Source organism: Silurus aristotelis, assembly GCF_946808225.1.
Source record: "Silurus aristotelis genome assembly, chromosome: 29".
In the NCBI taxonomy this organism is placed as follows: domain Eukaryota; kingdom Metazoa; phylum Chordata; class Actinopteri; order Siluriformes; family Siluridae; genus Silurus; species Silurus aristotelis.
The window spans coordinates 8,562,748-8,586,257 of record NC_139602.1 but is presented as its reverse complement, the minus strand read 5'-3'; the positions used below and the strand labels follow the sequence as shown (position 1 = coordinate 8,586,257).

The following is a 23,510-nucleotide window of genomic DNA, read 5'->3' as shown; positions in this document are numbered from 1 at the left end:
GGAGCTGGCTTTTTTTTTTCCAGCACAGGGATATTGACATGCTGGAACAGGTTTGGGTCTCCTAGCTGAAGTAAAGGAAATATGTTATGCTAATACATCCAAAGACATTCTATACAATTGTGTGTCTTTAGTTTGTCAAAGAAAAACATATTGCTGGAAATGTCAGGTGTCCCAATACTGCTGATTAGGATATAAAAAAAGCATAGTATGAGAAAAAGGGGAAAATAAATCATATAATGAGAGAATGATAATTGGAGGATAAAGGTAAAGTTAAGTCCTTTTACCAGGCTTTCTGTTACATTTAGCATCTGCTCCCCTCCTCAAACACACACACACACACACACACACACACACACACACAGGCCATTTGATTATGTGGAGGCAGTGACAGCCCGACACTTCTCTGGCCACTGAATTCACCATTGGGATTTAATTATGCTTCTCACGCTGGACTCTCCCCTGCTATCGATTCCCCCAAGCTGGGTACTTCAGGGGGAAAAAAAAAGTGGGATGGAGGGTGGGCATTTCAAATCGATGGCACATTTCACATCTAATGAGACACCTGCATTCTTTCCTCCTCCCTTAACGTCCATCATATTTCTGTAAAACGTCACTTTTTTATATTTCTTTTCTTATATTTTTCTTCTCAGGTTTAGTCTTTGTTTTTCCACAAACAATAGAGTATTGATCAGCATTCTGCATTGATCTCTTTTTGTTAAGAATGGGAAATATCAAATCATTTTAATGAGCTTTTTTTGCTTCCAAGTTGTTATAAAAAGGGAAAGGAAAAGTTTGGGGAGAAAGTCACTTTCCTGGGTCTCTTTTTTAAGAATAAACGAAGGTTTGAGACGCAACGACTTGTTTGTGTGGAAACAACAGGCTTCAATGCGCCACATGGAAAGGCTACAAGCTCCTGTCTAAATGAATGAGATTTTATATTCAGGAGATCATTTAGATTCAAGGAGATTCAAGTATTTACAAATCTAGATAATATAGAAGTCTGACGCCTGAAACCGCTATTTTTCTTTATGTTTAAAGGTGTTTTAATAAAAAAAAAGAAATGAGTTTTAAACACAAACTTGAATGGTCTCACTATACCCAGGTGTGTGATTTATGATATGACACTAGTTTGTTTAGTAGGTTGTGTCAGCGTAATAAGAGAGAATGTGCAGAAGCACTGGATACAGGAAGTCGTTATACACTATATTTCAAAAAATATTGGGTCACCTGACCTTTCCTGCTCCATCTGGTTCTTTTCCAAACTGTTACCCCAAAGCTGGAGGCACTCAATTGTACAGGACGTCTTTAGATGCACTCTAATACAATTTTGTATGCACTTAAACTTGGAAAACCAAACCTGTTCCAGCATGGCAATGCCCCTGTGCACAAAGGGAGCTCCTTGAAGATCTGGTCTACATGCTTTGGAGAGAAAGACCTTGAGTGTAAATAATTGAATGTGTGATCTACTGAATGTTTGATTTTAATATAAGACATCTCCACCAGGTATACAGGAGCTGTTTTTAGCTTTTATATGTTGTGTATTGCCTTTATTGAAAAAATAAACCATTCACGGAAATTCTCCACAAGGAACAGTACCTCCTCCATGACCTACTTATGAATCAGTGAAACTCCTTTAAAAGAAGACATATTCAGGTCAGGTGTACAATTGAGAGGTACAGGAGCTCATTATACCAACAGTGATCAGGCTGTAATTGTTTTAGGATAATCTCAGTCATATCTGTACTGGACTAACATCCACCATTTACAACCACAGGCACTACCACTTTAATGCAATTCAAACAAACTGCATTTTAAAAAAATGAGAAAATCTGAGAAGAAAGATATGCTGTTTTTGCTGTAACGTATGAAAGTTTGACAAGAATGAGTGAAATTAGAAATAGACATTTGAATGTTTTTCATTTACAAGGTGGTGCATAACAAACACCACCATCACTCATTCGTCTCATTCGTTTTGTAAAACTATATTCTACAAGCCATATTTGTTTTTTTTTTACCACTTAGAAGTTATGCGAAAGTTACTCCGAAACACAAACGAACAATACACCAATCGAAGTACTGTGACGTGAACAAAGAAACAACTCTCTAAATTACAACACTTTTGTTTTATTGGACCAGAAATGCTTTATGGCAGGTTGTTCAGTTGATCCTTATCTTTCCAAATAAACCGGGATTTGCAGCAGTGGATGCGTTTGTGATTCGTTATTACAGTCATAGTGTAAGTACTGCATTGTTTATGCATGTTGTTGGTGTGTACTATTTAAATTCAGCAAACACATTCGTTTATACGTTTTTGAATTCATTTATTTCATGTTTGATGTTGAGATGTTCATTGGGAGTGACGACGATGGACAGGATTTGAAATGAGTTTATTAGAGGGACAGCGCATTCAGGAGTTTTGGAGACAAGGTGAGGGAGGTGAGATTGAGATGGTTTGGACATGTGCAGAGGAGAGACATGGGGTATATCAGTAGGAGAATGCTGAGGATGGAGCCACCAGGAAGGAGGAAAAGAGGAAGGCCAAGGAGGAGGTTTATGGATGTGGTGAGGGAAGACATGCAGGTAGTTGGTGTGAAAGAGGCAGATGTAGAGGACAGGGGGGTATGGAGACGGATGATCCCCTGTGGCGCCCCCTAATGGAAGAAGCCGAAATAAGAAGATTATTATTATTGTCTGAGATGGGGGTGGTGAGATTAGTTGCCATCACAACCGCTCGGACCATCCTTTGTACATTTTTGTATATATGCATTTTTAATTGCTATTGGTGTACGATATACTTGTTTTTTTTTCTCTATAAACATTTTTTTCATGCATTTTCTTTTTTTTTTTTGTTCACTACATTTCTGCACATCCCATGGCCATGCCACATGTTTGTTCATGCACCTGAATCACATTGTTGGTTAATTAAGACTTGTATACAGACTCATTGTTTGTTGCACCGCATGTCTTGTTTTTCCGCTTTAGGTTTCTTTGTTTAGTTTGTGTTTGGATTCATTGTGTTTTTTTTGTTTTGTGCAATCGTTTTTTTTTTCCGCTTGCATCCGCTTCTTTTATTATATTTCTTTATTGTTTTATTTCGATCCTTTTTGTTTCTTTATACTTTTTTTAGGCTACAGAACAGTCGTGACAAGCGTTTCATATTACGCTGTGTATGGTTATGAATGTGAGAAATACATTCATTTGAATATATAATAACAATAATAATAACGCAACATGCTTTATCGCTCAACATAACTAATCATTTTAAACTAACCTATAATATTGATCCAAATTTATGATGCTTTTTCTAAAAATGAGCCACATGGAGCCCTCATAACATGTCTGTGAATCTTTAAATCCCCAAAACTTCATGCTGAATACGTGAATGAAAGGTCCTGCATGAGCGGGTTTGTGCGTAATTAAGAACAGGTGTGCATCATTAGAAGCTGGGTGACAGATAGTCTTGCTATCTGTCTTGCTTCAGGGAGTTGTAGTTAATGTCGGCCATGTCTGTAGGTTGTGCGGGTTGGAAGTTGAAGCGCTCGACAGTTGTAATCATAAATGTTAAGCTCAGTAGCTCCTTGTTTTATAACCATAAAGACTGTATAAGACTGTAGAAAGAACATTTACTTATAATCTTATACTCCAGTACTCATGTTAGTTCTCACTCTCCAGTGTTCTGTATTGTTGAAAGATTTATGATCAAACTCTTGATGTCACTGAAATGAGGATGGGTTCCCCTTTTGAGTCTGGTTCCTCTTAAAGGTTCTTCCTCATAACATCTAAGGGGGTTTTTCCTTGCCACAGTATTTGAGACAATGTCTGTTGTGAAAAACGCTATTGAAATAAACTTGACTTGACTTAATTAGACTTTCTTTTTAATACGTTAGTACTATATAAACAGCAGGACTGTCTTTTTCTCAGCAGATTCCTGAAACTGCTAATAGTTTTGAACATTATATACTACCTATTAGTGACTGTGCATTTCACAACTAGGCTGTCTGACGTGTCCTAATTGTGTCAATCTACCTCTTAATACATCCAATGTGAGGCCATACAGAAAACATCAATATTATATAGATCACAGACAGAAGTCTCATACAGTGAGAATTAATGTTATTACTAAAGCAAGAAACGCAAAAAACATAATTCAACAATTCTCCTCTCACAGGTGCATTTCAACAACCATTTATCATATGTTCTAAAAGATATTGAAATTGAATATATTTTAGAGTAGTCAATGTGCAGCTTGTATAGAAGAACAGGTTTACTGTCCTATGAAAAAAACTCAACATACTGTCATTACAGTCTAAATAACTGGCAACAAAAGTGAGTGCACCCTCAGTGAACATGTCAAAACTGTGCCCAAAGTATAGATATTTTGTGTGAGCACCATTGAATCCTTCGCTGCCTTTATCCTCCTGGGCATGGAATTCACCAGAGATGCACAGGTGCCCCACAGGTGCTCAATAGGGTTCAGGTCTGGAAACACACTTGGCCTCAACTTCACCTTCAGCTTTCTCAGCAAGGCAGTTTCATCTTGAGTGTTTTGAGTCGTTATTATGTTTGAAAATTGCAGTTTGGCCCATTTCTGAATAGGGGCATCATGTTCTGCTTCAGAATGTCACAGTACATGTTGGAATCCGTGTTTCCCCTCAACGAAACGCAGCTTAGCCCAGTACGAACAGCACTCATGCAGCCCTGGACCATGATGTTACCACCACCATGCTTGACTGTAGGCAAGACACAATTTTCTTGGTTCTCTTTACCAGGATGTCACCACACATGCTGGACACCATCTGAGCCAAACAAGGTTATCTCATCAGACCTCAGGACATGGTTGGACAGGTTCAGGTCCTTAGCAAACTGTTTGCAGGCTTTCTTGTGAGCACGCTTTTCTTGAAATGTCCATTTTGTAAATGTCCCTGTAAGTCTATCTGTAAACAAATCAGTTTCTTTTCCTCCGTCAGACATTGTGGAATAAAAAAACAGTTAATAAATCCATTTAAATACATATGAGCTTGTGCAGTTTGCTACAGATGCAGCTTGCGAGCCCTGACTAGTGCGTTCCCTCGCCATCTAATCAAAACATGAAAATGCCAACATGATCGGATGCCTTCTAGAGGTCCTCAAAGTGGCCAGTTGGCAGTCTGATTGGGTAAGGTTACAGTTTTAAGCAACATGGAGTGTGCCTAAGAAAAAAACGCCTGCAGGTGCTGCAAGGTACCATCTGATCCTGGGAGCACGTGATGTGACGGCTGAAGTCTGATGGATAGACGGCCTGTCACTGGTTTATACCTATGATAAATATTCATTAATTACATACAATAATACATTTTCAACAATAGCATCACTGAACTTGTGCTTTGGGGCTGTTTGTATGTTAAACACACGCACTGCAATACAGTGAGACTCAACCTGATAACCGAGGCAGCTACTACGCAGTGATATAGTTTAAAAATATAACTTTTTTTTATTTCGTATTTCGGTTTTTAATTTTAGTTTTGCTTCAATGACTTTAACAGTTGCATAAATAGTTTTATAAAAAAATTTTTAACCTTTGAAAATCATTGCTTTTAATTTGTATTCGATTTCTAGCACTCAGTGTCATGCTTTTGGAGTTGCTTTCCTGCTCACCACGATTGTCAAGAGTTGATCTTTAAGGCTACATTTACACTAATAGGGATACATTTGAAATGGCGTTTTTGTCTAAAAGCGCTCTGTGTCCACACTTTTGTTTAAAAAAAATTCCCCACAATTGTTCATCCACACTGAAAAGTCTGAAAATGCTTCATTTTATTCATTTATTATTATTTCTTTTTATTCATTTTATTAAGTTTATTCACTTTCCTGCCCTTTGAACTGTTGTGGCAATGTGAAGCAATGCGCCATTGTTTTCAAAAGTCAACACCAAAACTAAGTTTTCAAAATGTATCTACTTTGGAGAGCGTTTTCAAAAAGCGTCGACTGAAAACGTCATCCCGTGTGGATAGAAGGCAAAAACCGAGAAAAAAAAATTCAGCATTTTCAAACTGAAACGTTATAGTATGGACATAGCGTAAGTTATCAATTCCTTCGTTTCATCCACAGTATGTTTCAACCCGAACAGCTGCTGAATTCTTGATGATTTTTTCTTATATTTCGGCACAATTCTCTCACTATTGTTAAATAAATAAAGATCCTAATGTGCCTCTGAAACCTCGTGTGCATTTTTGCCTACATCTATTTTACTTCAGCGCTATAAATATTAATGGAAAAATAACTGCATGCTTGTTTGCAGGGGTACTGTGCGCATCGAGCTGTACATTGTGCTTCGTTTCTGATTTCTCTTCTCATCCTCATTTGATCACAGCCTGTAGAGAAACCCTTGCTCATACAGTTTGCTGAAATTTCGACATCTACCTGCATTTCTGTGTTACTCGTCTCTTCCTACATTCCATAATCATTCAAGCACCTGACAGTTTTCCAGAGTTGCATTTTTTTTTTCCCCCATCTTCATCTCATCCATCTGATTTCTGTCTGGCTTCAATTTTGCTGCTACTTTTATAGAGTTTGCAAAATAAATGACTTAACGATGCCTCAATTAGTGCGAGATCATTATCCGGACGATGATGCAATGCATCATGCTTTATGCTGCAGTGCTTTCATTATAAAAATCCCGCAATCTATTCATTCAGTCAGTTTGAATTCTTTTTTTTTTTTTTGCTATGTAAATTTTATAATTGACGCATGATGTTTATGTTCCTACTGTGTGTAATCTGTGTTCTGTATCTACTGGAAAAAGATTCCATTATGACCATTCTGATGGCAAAAAGGAAAATCGGTTAGTTAGATAGCTAAAAAAAAGGCCAATATTTAATGCATGAGATTTAATTGAGATTATAAATGAGATTATATTTGATTGACAGGTAAAGTGATCCTGGGTCCTCCTCGGCTTTATCAAGAACTCCATGAACTGCAGCACGACCTTTCGGTGGTGGAGCACGTCACCTCTTTGGTGGGCACTTTACAGGGCACATACCAGGTAAACACATTACTCATCTCACCATCACACACCACACATCACATTATTATCACTTGTTGCCATGAGAGTCCAGATAAATACGAATGCAGGTGAAGGAGCTTTTAATGAAATTTTTTAAATAAAATTCGAGAACAATGTCAGGCAAAGTGCACCCTAAATCCATGACATTCCTAAAGCAAATCTAGTGCAACATCTTCCCAGAAGAGTGGATCTTATTATAACAGCAAATGAAGTCTAAATGTGAAATATGGCACATACAAATCTTGTAATCAAGTGTGAAATACCCTTTCGGCTTTTTTATAGTGGATGTATGTTTACACACACAAGGAATTTGATTCGGCGACAGGATCTTCCAGTGCAGGAGAAAGTACAGACATATGATGGTGCAGACGTACTTAGAAATGACTTAGTAGAGATGGAATATAACAAAATATAAGTAAAACAAACAATTAAATAATGCACTATATACAAAAATATTGTTTAAATAAATGTACAGATGTGTTATGTTTACAAGTGTGCAGTTTACAAATGTACCATTTAGAGCCTATGTATAAATGTGTCAGTTATGATGGACAATGTGTAGTTATGAATATTTCAATTGTTAAGTGTTAATTATATAAGTATATCCTGTGGGGGAAAAAAAACTTTTTGTACCTGGCTGTTCTGTTGGACGAGGTCGACCAGCAGGCAACAGTTTGAAGAGAGTGGACTCGGTGGACTGTGTGGGGTCCAAAGTGATTTTCTTAGCCCTTTTCCTTACTCTGTGGAGTGAAGATTTTGAAGGTTGGGCAGGGGGGGCACCAATAATTCTCTCAGCAGTCCTGACTGTCTGCTGTAGTCTCTTGATGTCTGATTTGGTAGCTGAACCAAACCAGACAGTTATGGATGTACACAGGACAGACTCAATGATGGCAGAATAGAACTGTTTCAGCAGCTCCTGTGGCAGGTTGAATTTCCGCACTTGGCAGAAGTACAACTTCTGCTGGACCTTTTTTAGCAATGGAGTCAATATTATTGTTTTACTTCAGGTCTCGAGAGATGGTGGTACCGAGAAACTTAAATGACTCCACTGATGTTACGGTGCTGTTCATGAATGTGAGTGGGGGGGGATACACAATCATCTCCACTGTTTTGAGCGTGTTGAGTTCCAGGTTGTTGCGATTGCATTAGACATCCAGCTCTTTAACCTCCTGTCTGTAAGCAGACTCGTCTACATCCTGGATGAGGCCGATGACTGCAGTAAATAATAGTAATGATGTAGTAAATAAAATTAATCATTGGCAAAAAAATGGAGTAAAATTGCTCTGCTTTCAGCATTTTCTAAATGTGGGTATTGATTTTGGGTATTTCATTGTCATAATGCCAGTGAAATTATGTCCTGTCATTGTCGTATGTCACTTTTGACATCCAGTATGTCATTAATCACCAAGGTTGATGTCATATTAATAGCCACCTCCAAGCCTGTATTCCTGTTTCCTGTATTATTATTATTATTTGCATTAGGGGTGACACAGAGTAGTCAAAGTTTTGATGCTTCCATAGAAGGAACCTGATTCGAATACCAATCTCACACTCGAATCTTCGCAAAGGTGTTATAAGACAAGGATCATGCCATTTTGGTTATATGGGGGTGCTCATTGTCTGATTTCACAATGACCTACCAGTTTTCTCACAATAAGTTACTATACAGCCCAATATGATAATGTAAAATGTGAAGCTTTAAATAAATATTTAAAAAAAATTTTACCCCAACCCTCCAGTGACTGATTTAATTTCACTTTCCATGATCCGTGACAGACACAGGAGCATCTTGGCGGCAGGGATTTAAATATTTAACAATATCTGGAATATCCTGTTAAGGTATATTTAGTTCTGTACATGCATTTTTTAGTGTTTTTTAGTGCATCGATGTTGCGCTGTAAACCTCCCAAACCCAGACACACACACACACACACACACACACACACACACACACACACACACACACACACACGATTCGACTGTCAGTCAAATGTAGGCAAGACAAATCCAATTCGACTATGTAAAATCCTTTGTCGGCGACTCCCCTAATTCGCACAATTGCAAAAATGCACTTCCTGAACGCAGAACTTGACATGATCAGCAACCAGAAAAATTGTTTTTCTCATTTAGATTTATTAGATATATTTTTATACATTTTTTTATTAAAACATTTGAGTGATGTTCACTCGATGCTCCTCTGAAAGCAGAACATAGTATGTCATTGGCTTTCGCCAAATGCATTAAACTATTGGGAATTGAAAACAAGATGAACAAAAAATAGTAATAAAGGGAAAAAATGTATCCTCAGTGCCTCAAATTTATTGTAAGCAATGTTTGTTAGACTGCATGACTATGACCGATGACTTAAGTAGAATGTGATAATTTTCGAGATGATCTTTGGTTTCACTTGAGAATTTGGGCATTTATACTTTGGATATAATAGATAAATAAATAAATACATAAATACTTTATGGCTAGATATAGTCTTTTTTTTATATATATATTTTTTTTATTATGAGCAATGTTTGTACACTGACTTTTGAGCAATTTTTTGTGGTTTCACTTGCAGATTTTGGCCATTTATAATTATATATGGATATAAAATGGATATAGTAAATAAATAAATAAATAAATAAATAAATAAATAAATAAATAAATAAATAAATAAATAAAATGTATTTAATTCCAAATACTTCAAAGTAGATCTTGAAATTACTTTCACATATAAATCTGTGGCCAAGACTCAAATTTATACAGATTTATTTCAAAATCAAATATAAGCGCCATGTCAGCAACCTCAACATATAAGCCGAGAGCTTAGAAAAACGAGAAAATTCTTTCAGGTAACCATCAACGCCCTCCAAATAAAAATTTCAACTGCAATTAAATTGTCATCAAAGTTCAGGAACCGAAGACCAGATATTCGGGAAAATCTCCCCGAGTCTTCAAACCATGTTGGAAAATATGTAAAATGGTCTTCACTTTATTCTCTTTAGTTGTGTGGAAACAATTCCAGGTTTTTTGCTTTATATCTCTAACTGAAGTTCTTTTGGCTTCGCTCCAAATGACTGACTTTTGCCCGAAAGGCTGATCGTGTATGATGTCTATCGAGAAATTCTAGCAAACAAAATGAGGCAGAGGAAAAAAAAACAAAAAAACCCCCAAAAAACGTCCACAATCTCTTTGATATTGCAGAAGGATTTCGATTGGATTTGGCTTTAGGGAATAAGGAGTAATTGTGTTTGCACGAGGTTCAGTGCTTCACTTTATTACTATTTTATTTTTGGGAGCTGTAGCCTTGGACTGCAGCTAACAACGAGACATCGCATGTGAAACCACTTCCTGTGTAGCCAGGACTCATAATACAGTTTTAATGGGAATATGTAAGCAGCAATAGTGTATTGTGACACTAACCATGTGTGTTAGTTAATTATATGTATTATAGTGTATAATGATGCTAGCCATGTGTGTTATACTGAATTGTGACACTACCCACACGTTATAGTGTATTGTGATACTGGCCATATGTATTATAGTGTATTATGATATTAGCCATGTGTGTTATACTGAATTGCGACACTAGACACGTTATAGTGTATTGTGACATTGGCCATATGTGTTACAGTGAATTATGCAGCTGTGGACCAAGTACACAAACCATGTACTTGAGTTGAAGTAGAGATACACTATGTAAATATTAGTTCATTAACAGTAAAAGTGGTCCCTTTAAACTTGCGGCTGAACTGTTTGTTGCTGATAAGTAGATACCACTAAGCACCAATCAAAAGAAGTTCAAAACCTAGCGCAAGCTCAACCCTGATTGGTTTTTATCTATCTATAAATAAAAAGAAACGACTAATTTCGCAAAATGTAGTTAAGTCAAAAGTAAGATATTTGACTTTGAGAATTCAAAAGTAAAAAGAAGTAAAAGTCTCTACAAATAGAAATACTTCAGTACAGTACAAATACATGAAAAAGCAACGAATTACATTTATTTCTTTACTGTCCACCGCTGGTATTATGACACAGGCCATATGTATTATAGTGTATTATGAAACAGGCCATATGTATTATAGTGTATTATGACTCTAGCCATATGTATTATAGTGTATTATGACACAGGCCATATGTATTATAGTGTATTATAAAACAGGCCATATGTATTATAGTGTATTATGACACAGGCCATATGTATTATAGTGTATTATGAAACAGGCCATATGTATTATAGTGTATTATGAAACAGGCCATATGTATTATAGTGTATTATGAAACAGGCCATATGTATTATAGTGTATTATGACTCTAGCCATATGTATTATAGTGTATTATGACTCTAGCCATATGTATTATAGTGTATTATGAAACAGGCCATATGTATTATAGTGTATTATGACTCTAGCCATATGTATTATAGTGTATTATGACTCTAGCCATATGTATTATAGTGTATTATGACTCTAGCCATATGTATTATAGTGTATTATGAAACAGGCCATATGTATTATAGTGTATTATGACTCTAGCCATATGTATTATAGTGTATTATGACTCTAGCCATATGTATTATAGTGTATTATGACTCTAGCCATATGTATTATAGTGTATTATAAAACAGGCCATATGTATTATAGTGTATTATGACACAGGCCATATGTATTATAGTGTATTATGACTCTAGCCATATGTATTATAGTGTATTATGAAACAGGCCATATGTATTATAGTGTATTATGAAACAGGCCATATGTATTATAGTGTATTATGACTCTAGCCATATGTATTATAGTGTATTATGACTCTAGCCATATGTATTATAGTGTATTATGACTATAGCCATATGTATTATAGTGTATTATAAAACAGGCCATATGTATTATAGTGTATTATAAAACAGGCCATATGTATTATAGTGTATTATGACACAGGCCATATGTATTATAGTGTATTATGACTCTAGCCATATGTATTATAGTGTATTATGAAACAGGCCATATGTATTATAGTGTATTATGAAACAGGCCATATGTATTATAGTGTATTATGACACAGGCCATATGTACTATAGTGTATTATGACTATAGCCATATGTATTATAGTGTATTATAAAACAGGCCATATGTATTATAGTGTATTATAAAACAGGCCATATGTATTATAGTGTATTATGACACAGGCCATATGTATTATAGTGTATTATGACTCTAGCCATATGTATTATAGTGTATTATGAAACAGGCCATATGTATTATAGTGTATTATGAAACAGGCCATATGTATTATAGTGTATTATGACACAGGCCATATGTACTATAGTGTATTATGACACAGGCCATATTTATTATAGTGTATTATGACACAGGCCATATGTATTATAGTGTATTATGACACAGGCCATATGTATTATAGTGTATTATGAAACAGGCCATATGTATTATAGTGTATTATGACACTAGCCATATGTATTATAGTGTATTATGACTCTAGCCATATGTATTATAGTGTATTATGAAACAGGCCATATGTATTATAGTGTATTATGACACTAGCCATATGTATTATAGTGTATTATGACACTAGCCATATGTACTATAGTGTATTATGAAACAGGCCATATGTATTATAGTGTATTATGACACAGGCCATATGTACTATAGTGTATTATGAAACAGGCCATATGTATTATAGTGTATTATGACACTAGCCATATGTATTATAGTGTATTATGACACAGGCCATATGTATTATAGTGTATTATGACACAGGCCATATGTATTATAGTGTATTATGACTCTAGCCATATGTATTATAGTGTATTATGACTCTAGCCATATGTATTATAGTGTATTATGAAACAGGCCATATGTATTATAGTGTATTATGACTCTAGCCATATGTATTATAGTGTATTATGACTCTAGCCATATGTATTATAGTGTATTATGACTCTAGCCATATGTATTATAGTGTATTATGAAACAGGCCATATGTATTATAGTGTATTATGACACAGGCCATATGTATTATAGTGTATTATGACTCTAGCCATATGTATTATAGTGTATTATGAAACAGGCCATATGTATTATAGTGTATTATGAAACAGGCCATATGTATTATAGTGTATTATGGCACAGGCCATATGTACTATAGTGTATTATGACACAGGCCATATTTATTATAGTGTATTATGACACAGGCCATATGTATTATAGTGTATTATGACACAGGCCATATGTATTATAGTGTATTATGAAACAGGCCATATGTATTATAGTGTATTATGACACTAGCCATATGTATTATAGTGTATTATGACTCTAGCCATATGTATTATAGTGTATTATGAAACAGGCCATATGTATTATAGTGTATTATGACACTAGCCATATGTACTATAGTGTATTATGAAACAGGCCATATGTATTATAGTGTATTATGACACAGGCCATATGTATTATAGTGTATTATGACACTAGCCATATGTACTATAGTGTATTATGAAACAGGCCATATGTATTATAGTGTATTATGACACAGGCCATATGTACTATAGTGTATTATGAAACAGGCCATATGTATTATAGTGTATTATGACACTAGCCATATGTACTATAGTGTATTATGACACAGGCCATATGTATTATAGTGTATTATGACACTAGCCATATGTACTATAGTGTATTATGAAACAGGCCATATGTATTATAGTGTATTATGACACAGGCCATATGTATTATAGTGTATTATGACACAGGCCATATGTACTATAGTGTATTATGACACAGGCCATATGTATTATAGTGTATTATGACACAGGCCATATGTATTATAGTGTATTATAACACAGGCCATATGTATTAAAGTGTATTATGACACAGGCCATATGTATTATAGTGTATTATGACACAGGCCATATGTATTATAGTGTATTATGACACAGGCCATATGTATTATAGTGTATTATGACACAGGCCATATGTATTATAGTGTATTATAACACAGGCCATATGTATTAAAGTGTATTATGACACAGGCCATATGTATTATAGTGTATTATGACACAGGCCATATGTATTATAGTATTTTATGACACTAGCCATATGTATTATAGTGTATTATGACACTAGCCATATGTATTATAGTGTATTATGACACAGGCCATATGTATTATAGTATTTTATGACACTAGCCATATGAACTATAGTTTATTATGACACAGGCCATATGTACTATAGTGTATTATGACTCTAGCCATATGCATTATAGTGTATTATGACACAGGCCATATGTACTATAGTGTATTATGACTCTAGCCATATGTATTATAGTGTATTATGACTCTAGACATATGTATTATAGTGTATTATGACACAGGCCATATGTATTATAGTGTATTATAGTTTGCACATAATGTGAACAACATTCTTGACATTGTAAACATAGTTATAATCATTTATAAATGTTCATTGCACCTCATTTTTATTGTCCTATGAATTTCTACCATGATCCATTATAAGTGGTGTTCATTGGCACCAGATTATACGTGACATGAACTGTCTTGAAGTTTTTTCTTTAATAAATTAAGCATTATATATTCTGAAACTGTTTCAGTGTGTCTGTGTGTGTGCACATAATTCACTAAGCAAGACAAAATAATGACTTTCAAGGTTTTATCCCTTTCTTTCTGCCGTCCAAGGTTTTTTCTTTCATTCCATCATAAGAGAACAAAGCAATGTAATTCATAAAATCTGTAATTTCATACACGTCTTGCATGAATTCTCCAGTGTTTATTCCTAAACTATTTCTGCAATGCATAAGAATCAATGCATATGAAACCTTTCAAATCAAAAGCAGATTGTTTATTGATATTTGTTGTATTTGTATTTCTGGTCTGGTTGTGTAGAATCTAAACACCACCGTGGCACAAGACTGGTGCTTGGCCCTGCAAAGGCTCATCCGCATCAAAGAAGACCAAATCCAGAGCGCCAACAAATGCCGTCTTCGCCTCCAAGTCCCTGGCAAGCCGGACAAGTGAGTGGCACACTTTCACACAGCTAAACCATGTACCTAGTACAGGATTAGTTTAGAAAGACTGAGTTGGGCCACATATAAAGAAAATTATTTATCAGAAATATGCTAATCATTTCAAAATCAGCTGGTAAAGGTCAAAAGTCAGATAACCATGATCAAAAGGCAGTGGGTTAACACGGTGGTCTATTAATCATAGCCATGGCTCTTTATCAGACCCAAAGGCCCATTAGTCATGCCAAGTCTGTTAATCAGAGTCACTCGAGGGAGCTAATTATGTTAGGATTTAGTCTCACCCAAATTGCATTGCTTGTTTGTTATGGATTTCCATACTAAAGCAGTCATAGTTTAGTTGATTATGAAGACGGGACACTGCACATTTTAGGCTAAAATTATATATATATATATATATATATATATATATATATATATATATATATATATATATATATATATATATATATATATATATATATATATATATATATATATATACAGTGAGGAAAATAAGTATTTGAACACCCTGCTATTTTGCAAGTTCTCCCACTTAGAAACCATGGAGGGGTCTGAAAATGTCATCGTAGGTGCATGTCCACTGTGAGAGACATAATCTAAAAAAATAAATCCAGAAATCACTATATATGATTTTTAAACTATTTATTTGTATGATACAGCTGCAAATAAGTATTTGAACACCTGTCTATCAGCTAGAATTCTGACCCTCAAAGACCTGTTAGTCTGCCTTTAAAATGTCCACCTCCACTACATTTATTATCCTAAATTAGATGCACCTGTTTGAGGTCGTTAGCTGCATAAAGACACCTGTCCACCCCATACAATCAGTAAGAATCCAACTACTAACATGGCCAAGACCAAAGAGCTGTCCAAAGACACTAGAGACAAAATTGTACACCTCCACAAGGCTGGAAAGGGCTATGGGGTAATTGCCAAGCAGCTTGGTGAAAAAAGGTCACCTGTTGGAGCAATCATTAGAAAATGGAAGAAGCTAAACATGACTGTCAATCTCCCTCGGACTGGGGCTCCATGCAAGATCTCACATCGTGGGGTCTCAATGATCCTAAGGAAGGTAAGAAATTAGCCCAAAACTACACGGGAGGAGCTGGTCAATGACCTGAAAAGAGCTGGGACCACAGTTTCCAAGGTTACTGTTGGTAATACACTAAGACGTCATGGTTTGAAATCATGCATGGCAAGGAAGGTTCCCCTGCTTAAACCAGCACATGTACAGGCACGTCTTAAGTTTGCCAATGACCATTTGGATGATCCAGAGGAGTCATGGGAGAAAGTCATGTGGTCAGCTGAGACCAAAATAAAACTTTTGGGTCATAATTCCACTAAACGTGTTTGGAGGAAGAAGAATGATGAGTACCATCCCAAGAACAACATCCCTACTGTGAAGCATGGGGGTGGTAGCATCATGCTTTGGGGGTGTTTTTCTGCACATGGGACAGGGCGACTGCACTGTATTAAGGAGAGGATGACCGGGGCCATGTATTGCGAGATTTTGGGGAACAACCTCCTTCCCTCAGTTAGAGCATTAAAGATGGGTCGAGGCTGGGTCTTCCAACATGACAATGACCCGAAGCACACAGCCAGGATAACCAAGGAGTGGCTTTGTAAGAAGCATATCAAGGTTCTGGTGTGGCCTAGCCAGTCTCCAGACCTAAACCCAATAGAGAATCTTTGGAGGGAGTTCAAACTCCGTGTTTCTCAGCGTCAGGCCAGAAACCTGACTGATCTGGAAAAGATCTGTGTGGAGGAGTGGGCCAAAATCCCTCCTGCAGTGTGTGCAAACCTGGTGAAAAACTACAGGAAACGTTTGACCTCTGTAATTGCAAACAAAGGGTACCGTACCAAATATTAACATTGACTTTCTCAGGTGTTCAAATACTTATTTGCAGCTGTATCATACAAATAAATAGTTAAAAAATCATACATTGTGATTTCTGGATTTTTTTTTTTAGATTATGTCTCTCACAGTGGACATGCACCTACGATGACAATTTCAGACCCCTCCATGATTTCTAAGTGGGAGAACTTGCAAAATAGCAGGGTGTTCAAATACTTATTTTCCTCACTGTATATATATATATATATATGGACAATTTCACGATTTAGCAGCCATGTGTACATTACTAGGTACTAAGTATTAGAACTAGAAATGATTTTAAAGTCTGTCTCCCAGACACGCAATTTTCCATGCCTGATATCAGCTCTGATTCTAACAGAAATAGTACGGATCAACAGCAGTTTTCTAATCTTGGTTGCAGATTAGCCTTATTCAGCATGTGGCCCTTGGCCTGGACCATGCAGTCATTGAATTTCTTGATCTGGATTTAATTAATGTTTTAGGTCTTAATATGAAAATCGGGTCAGGTTTAATATGCAAATCTGAGGTAAATCTCAGGCCGTTGAGCTACAAATTCAAGTCTGTCATGTCTTTAAGGTCTCACTTGCTAGTCTCAAATCTTGTTACTGCAAGTCAATTCTCCAGAATGTAGAATCTAGCTAATTGAGAGTCAAGCATGGCCGCCAAGTCTCACTTCTCTAAACTGCAAGCTCACGTCAAGTCTCAGGTTAAAACAAGTTAAAACAAGTTTTTAAGTTTTTAAGCTGCAGGTCAGAGTCAAATCTCAAGTCTTGGACCTATAAGTATGAGTCAAGTCTCATGGTGATGCCACAAGTCTGAGTGAAACTCCAAGTCTTGGACCTGTAAGCCAGTGTCTGTACATATCCGAGTCAAACCTCAGTCCATGTCAAGTTTCGAGTGTTGGAACTGCAAGTCTGCATCAAGTCTTGGGTCTCTGAGCTGTAATTCTGGGTCAAGTCTCACATAATTACGCTGGTACTGTAGTCGGAGTCAAATCTCAAATCTCTATGCTTCAAGTCCAATTCAAGTCTCAAATTTTGGACCTACAATTCAGAGTCAAATCTCAGGTCTTGATGCTGTAAGTCCGAGTCCGGTCTCAAGTTACCAATTTTAAGCTGCAAGTCTGAGCCAAATCGCAGGTCTCTAAGGTTCAGGGATGAGTTAAGTCTAAATCAGAATCATATCTGTTAGCTTTGTAAGGTCTCTGAAACTCAATCTTACAACTCCATAATAAATTGTGAGTCATCACTAACTTGACTATTGCTCTTTGACTTTCATTGTTTTAACACACACACACACACACACACACACACACACACACACACACACACACACACACACACACACACACACACACACACAGATTACATCATTAAAAATATAATGAAGCCCAGTTTCTTACGCTTTCTCCCCAGCATTTAAATCTAGTGATCATCATTCATATGTAATGTCGAACAGGTCTGTGCTAACTTCTGGGCAATTTCAAACGATTCTAGCTCGTGTCAAACACTTTACCGTATGCCCGAGGCGGAATTCGAATGATGAAGGATTTGGATGCCATGTGAACTTTCTCTCTGTATCGCGCACTTATTAAGCTGTGCTCGAAGCTTTAGATTCACCTACAAATGACTGGCCTAATAGGATGGCCGATCGGCTCATTAAGCGATCGTTTCTTAAATTCATTACCTTAAATACACGGGAAAGAATTGTTGACCTTCGAACAGTGAGCACACACGTATCCATTTGGTGTTAGCACTTTAGCTACAGCTTGTCGTAGGACCTGGCCCAGTCTAAACGCTGTAGTAATTTTTTATAAAATTTCTTTCAAAGGGGCTTTCGCTGTGCAGTTATTATGTCACATTAGGAAAGGGCGGATGTAAATGTGTCGTGGTGGAGTTTTTTTTTTGCTTCATGCCGCCCTGCACCTGGATGTGCTTATCCTTGTTGTGCAGAGACGGGAGGAATTGTCATTCAGAAGGATGGCAGAGGAGGAGAGGAAATGAAGACGGATTAGTGAGGAGATGGAAGGACAGACACTCAAGGGGTGAGGAGGGTGGGAGGAGAGAAAAAAAGAACAAAGAAGAGGCATAAGACAGGCAGATTTGCGTCTGTTATTTTACGAGAACTGACACGGTGTAAACAGCAGGTGCAAAACCGAGTGAGTTATACAAACGGCAAGTACGTTCTTAACAAATGATCTTGCTCGAGTGAAAATATTTGACGTGGTTCGCTGGCAAGCAACACTTTTATTTGACGAAGTTAGGACTGGTACATAATAGGTGTAGATAAAGCTGGTATTATCATATCACAAATCTTGGACTATATCCAGTATAAATACCGGACATCCCATAAAATAATATCTTAAAATCCTGTCCAAAATTTGGAAACACACATTCTTTTAACCTAGTCTGGTATTTAACAGATAAGCATGTCCCATTTATTAATTCGCAACAAACTACTAGGTAAAAAAGCAAAAACACACATTGAACAGTGAAGGACTAGAAGAATCTTCTCTGGACAGATGAGTCCAAATTCGACATTTTTTGTCTCCAACAGAAGAACTTACGTAAGACAGAAAACAGAAGAGAAGATGTTAGTAGACTGTCTCACCCCCACACTCAAACATGGAGGTGGATCAGGGAAGGTTGGAGACTTATTCCAGGTGAAAGGAACCAACATTCCATGGCTACCATTCCATACTTCAACACCATGCAAATCTGTCTGAATTTGTAACCAACTTCATCATACAACAAGACAATGAGCTGAAGGGTACGTCCACTGTGTGTGGAATTTAGAGAGCAAACAGTGGTCTGGAGTGTTTTCCATCGACCTGCCCAGGCAGCGCACCTAAATCCTATTAAATTGCTTTCGGATGAACTGATTCAAAAAGTCAGAAAGAAAAGTCTTATATTTGTACATTTATTTATACGTTTGGCCAGTAAATGTTCATAGTGATCATAGTCATAAGAAAACTTAAGTAACATGGAGGTTTAGATCAAAAATAAGGAAATAAACACATTAAGTATTATAAAGTAAATAAAATAATTAAAAAATACAATTTGATGAATTAAGCATATTGCAGTGGTGCATGGAAGTTCATGAACCTCTTCTGTATAATTCCTTCATAATTATGGCCTCAAGCATGATCAGATTTTCTTGTATGTCCGTAAAACAGACAAAGGGAACCCAATTAAGCAGTCATTTATTTATTGACAAAAGTGAACTAATGGTCTGATATTACATTTCTGTAAGCGACAAAAGTGTGAACCTCGAGGTTTAGCAATTATTTGAAAGTGAAATTAGACATTGGGCAATCAAAGAGCTGACAATCAGAATATCTTCATTTATGTGAGGCTCCCTGGTGGTCTAGTGGTTAGGATACGGCGCTCTCACCCGGGTTCGATTCCCGGTCAGGGAACCAACCCCAGCCATTAGGGTTGCACAAGCCTTAGTGCTATAAATGGGGAGGGTTGCGTTAGGAAGGGCATCCAGGAATGATCCGCTGTGGCGACCCCTAATGGGAGAAGCCGAAAGAAAGTTATTAAGGATTTATGAGAACTGATCTGATTCGATTGCAGCATGATAAGAAATCTTTAAGGAGAGAGGAGAATCTGTAAAGCTGCTTCGAGATGATGTCAAATGTTACAAGCGCTATACAAATAAAAATGTATTGAAATGAATTGAGGGCTTCCCAAATGCACAAAAGCACCACTGAATAAATTGTGAACATTTATAAAAATTTTAAAACATTTATAGTGTAATTATGCTACATAATGGATCAAATGAAGAGTTTGCAGTCGTAGATCCAAACGTTGACCTTGACTTTACAGTCAAATTAATTAACCAGGTAGAAGGGAATTGTACATTATCTAAGTCAGTGGTCCCCAACCCCCGGGCCGCGGACAGGCAGTCCGTGGGTCAATTAGTACCGGGCCATACAGAAAGAATACATTATTTCCGTTTTATTTATTATCTTATTCTGAATGTTTCCGAAGTTTTATTTTGGAAAATGACCGGATTCTCTTCACCACATCTGTCTATGACTCACTCTTGATGCATGTCATGATGCCTCAGTCACATGGTTTACCTCCATCCGCTACCCTCTTAAAGGGGCTGCTTCGGCCGCTAACACATAATACATTAGCGCTAAATTCAAACCCGCAAGCTAGCAAAATAAACAAACAACAACACAGTGGATTCACGTCTATTATTATATTTAGAAAATAGGTTTTTATGCCGGTCTTATCATTTTATTTTGTTGTATTTATCCGCCGCACCTTAAAGGTCGGTCCGTGAAAAAATTCAACTGGTCTGTGGCGCAAAAAAGATTTTGGACCGCTAAACTAAATAGTGTCATGTGTGTGCAAATAAGTGCAAGCATCTCTAAATAAAATGTTTTGCATGATATATTCTGTAACACATTTAATTTAGCTATATAATGTAAAACCAGGCTAAACCAGTGTTCCAGGGTTTCACTGATATGACCAGTATGCAAGCAAAATTTGCCCAAACTGAGGTGATTATTGCTCAGTGATTGCTAGTGATTTTATTAGAGCCAAGTCCAGATGCCCAGTATGAGGACACGGGTCAGCGGCTGGCAGGTGGCATACTGGCATCCTGACAGCCCACCTACTGCTCCAGGGTTGTGGCCTTTGAGTGACAAGACTCAAATCCTAAAGTTGCTTATATTCGCTTGGGTGAGACGTGATTTTTAGTCCAGGCTCCTTAATTCTCCATTTAAAACCTTTTCTCTCTTTCTTTCATTTCCTTCCTTTTCTTTGAATTCAATCCGATTATGTTTGATTAAGTGAATATTTTCTGTATTTGGAATCCATCGTTGTTTATCAGTGCTTTTTTTTTTTGCCCGTGTAATGTCTTTATCCATTATGTTCCCTAGCAACCTAAGCTTACTGTTAACAGACTACAGATGGAAGAATGGCCCACTGAGAATAGTATTAATAACGCATTAAATTGTTCGGTGAACATCGGATTTTGATCATATCGCGTTTGTCGGCTTCACATTGTCCCTAGTACTATTGCTTTTAACAAACAAAACACACTTAATTTCATATGCTCAGTACAAAGGTTTATTTCAGAAAATGCTTCATACACAGAATGACAAATTAAAACAAGAAGTTATAAAGTTGCGGAGGTTTCCACAAACTACCAGATCAGCTTTAATGCACTTTTTAGGTATACATTATCTAAAAATTTCCATGATGCTTTAGAATGAAATATTCTATCCTGACAGATGGTCTGTTCTAGGATCTTTCACCCCCATTCAAAGGGCATGAGAATCTAATGGATTGATGAATATATAAATGTTTATATGCAACACTATTTATACAGTAGAGATCAAAATGAGAGAACAATGAAATGTCATATAATTAAGGAAATTAACATTAATAACTGGGAGGTATCTGGAAGTGTTCTCTAATTTTGATTAGTGTTCTTCTTTAAATGTCTCATTTTTACATTTTCTATACTGTGCTTTAGAAAATATTTAATCATGAAATATGTATAGACATCTGCACTTTCGCTCCAGTTAGGATCATTTTAAATAGGACTAAGCAGTAACCTTGAAATTGAGGAAAATGGAAATTCTTCTCTAATTTTGATCTATAATGTATTCATGTACACCATCCAGGCAAAACATTGACATTATAACATTATATTCAGTGTTATTCGCTTCAATTCATCTCTTCATCATGGCACCTGTAAGTGGGTGGGATAGTTCACATTTTGTTCTCCAAGTTGATCTTGAATGGAGCTTTCACCTCAACCCTACTGAACACTTTTGGGATGAATTGGAATGCAGACTGCACCCCAGGCCTCCTCACTTCACCAGCATCAGAACCTGACTTTATTCATGCCCTTTATTCAATGACCACAAATCTCCACAAGCACACTCCAAAATCTATTAGAACATCTAGAAGAGTTGAGGTTATTATAACGGCAAATTGGAACAAATTGTGGATTAAACGTTTGTCCAGATAGTGTATGTCATTTGCATTAAGGACATTTCAACTCAATTCTAGTTCTGTATTAGACAGCGTTCTCCACCACTATGTTAAAACAGCATTTGGGTGAAAATCCTTTGGACGAAAAGATGCTCATTGTTCCATTATAGTTCCTGAACAGAAGTCGACTTGAAGCTGTTCTTTTACTTGGTTATTGCATTCGACCTTTTAACCTTTCATAATCTCTCATTTTCCACTTTGTCTGCTGTATCAACCGTAAAACTATCCCATTTCCAGAAGCAGCACACTCTTAGGAAATTGTATTGAGCACTCTTAAGGTCTCCCTCAAGCAACCCTTACAGGTTTCTTGGAGAACCTCAGCACAAAAATGATTCACATAAATCTCTTTAAGAAGCTAGAACCTTCAGCGTTTAGTGTTAGATTTAAAGTGAGCACTCAGGATCCTCAATAACCTTTCTCCGGTCTTGTAGAGGCAGCACGAGTGCTTCCTGTGTATATGATGAATGCCGCGTGGCACTCGTTCAAACATCTGTCCTGTGCTTCTGCATTACTCTCACACACACCT

General features: G+C 36.6%; 1 protein-coding gene across 4 annotated transcripts in view; it reads left to right on the top strand.

Moving 5' to 3' along the window:
* The window catches only part of arhgef10la (Rho guanine nucleotide exchange factor (GEF) 10-like a), a 183,645-nt gene that overhangs the window by 63,115 nt on the left and 97,020 nt on the right, over positions 1-23,510 (top strand). For all 4 annotated transcript variants that reach the window (XR_014532458.1, XM_083535258.1, XM_083535257.1 and 1 more), the window contains 2 exons: positions 6,906-7,021; positions 14,949-15,076. Coding sequence is in view for 3 of the 4 variants with exons in the window: in XM_083535258.1 (XP_083391384.1) it covers positions 6,906-7,021; positions 14,949-15,076 (244 nt within the window). In the remaining variant the exon portion in view is untranslated. The remainder of the gene's footprint in view (positions 1-6,905; positions 7,022-14,948; positions 15,077-23,510) is intronic.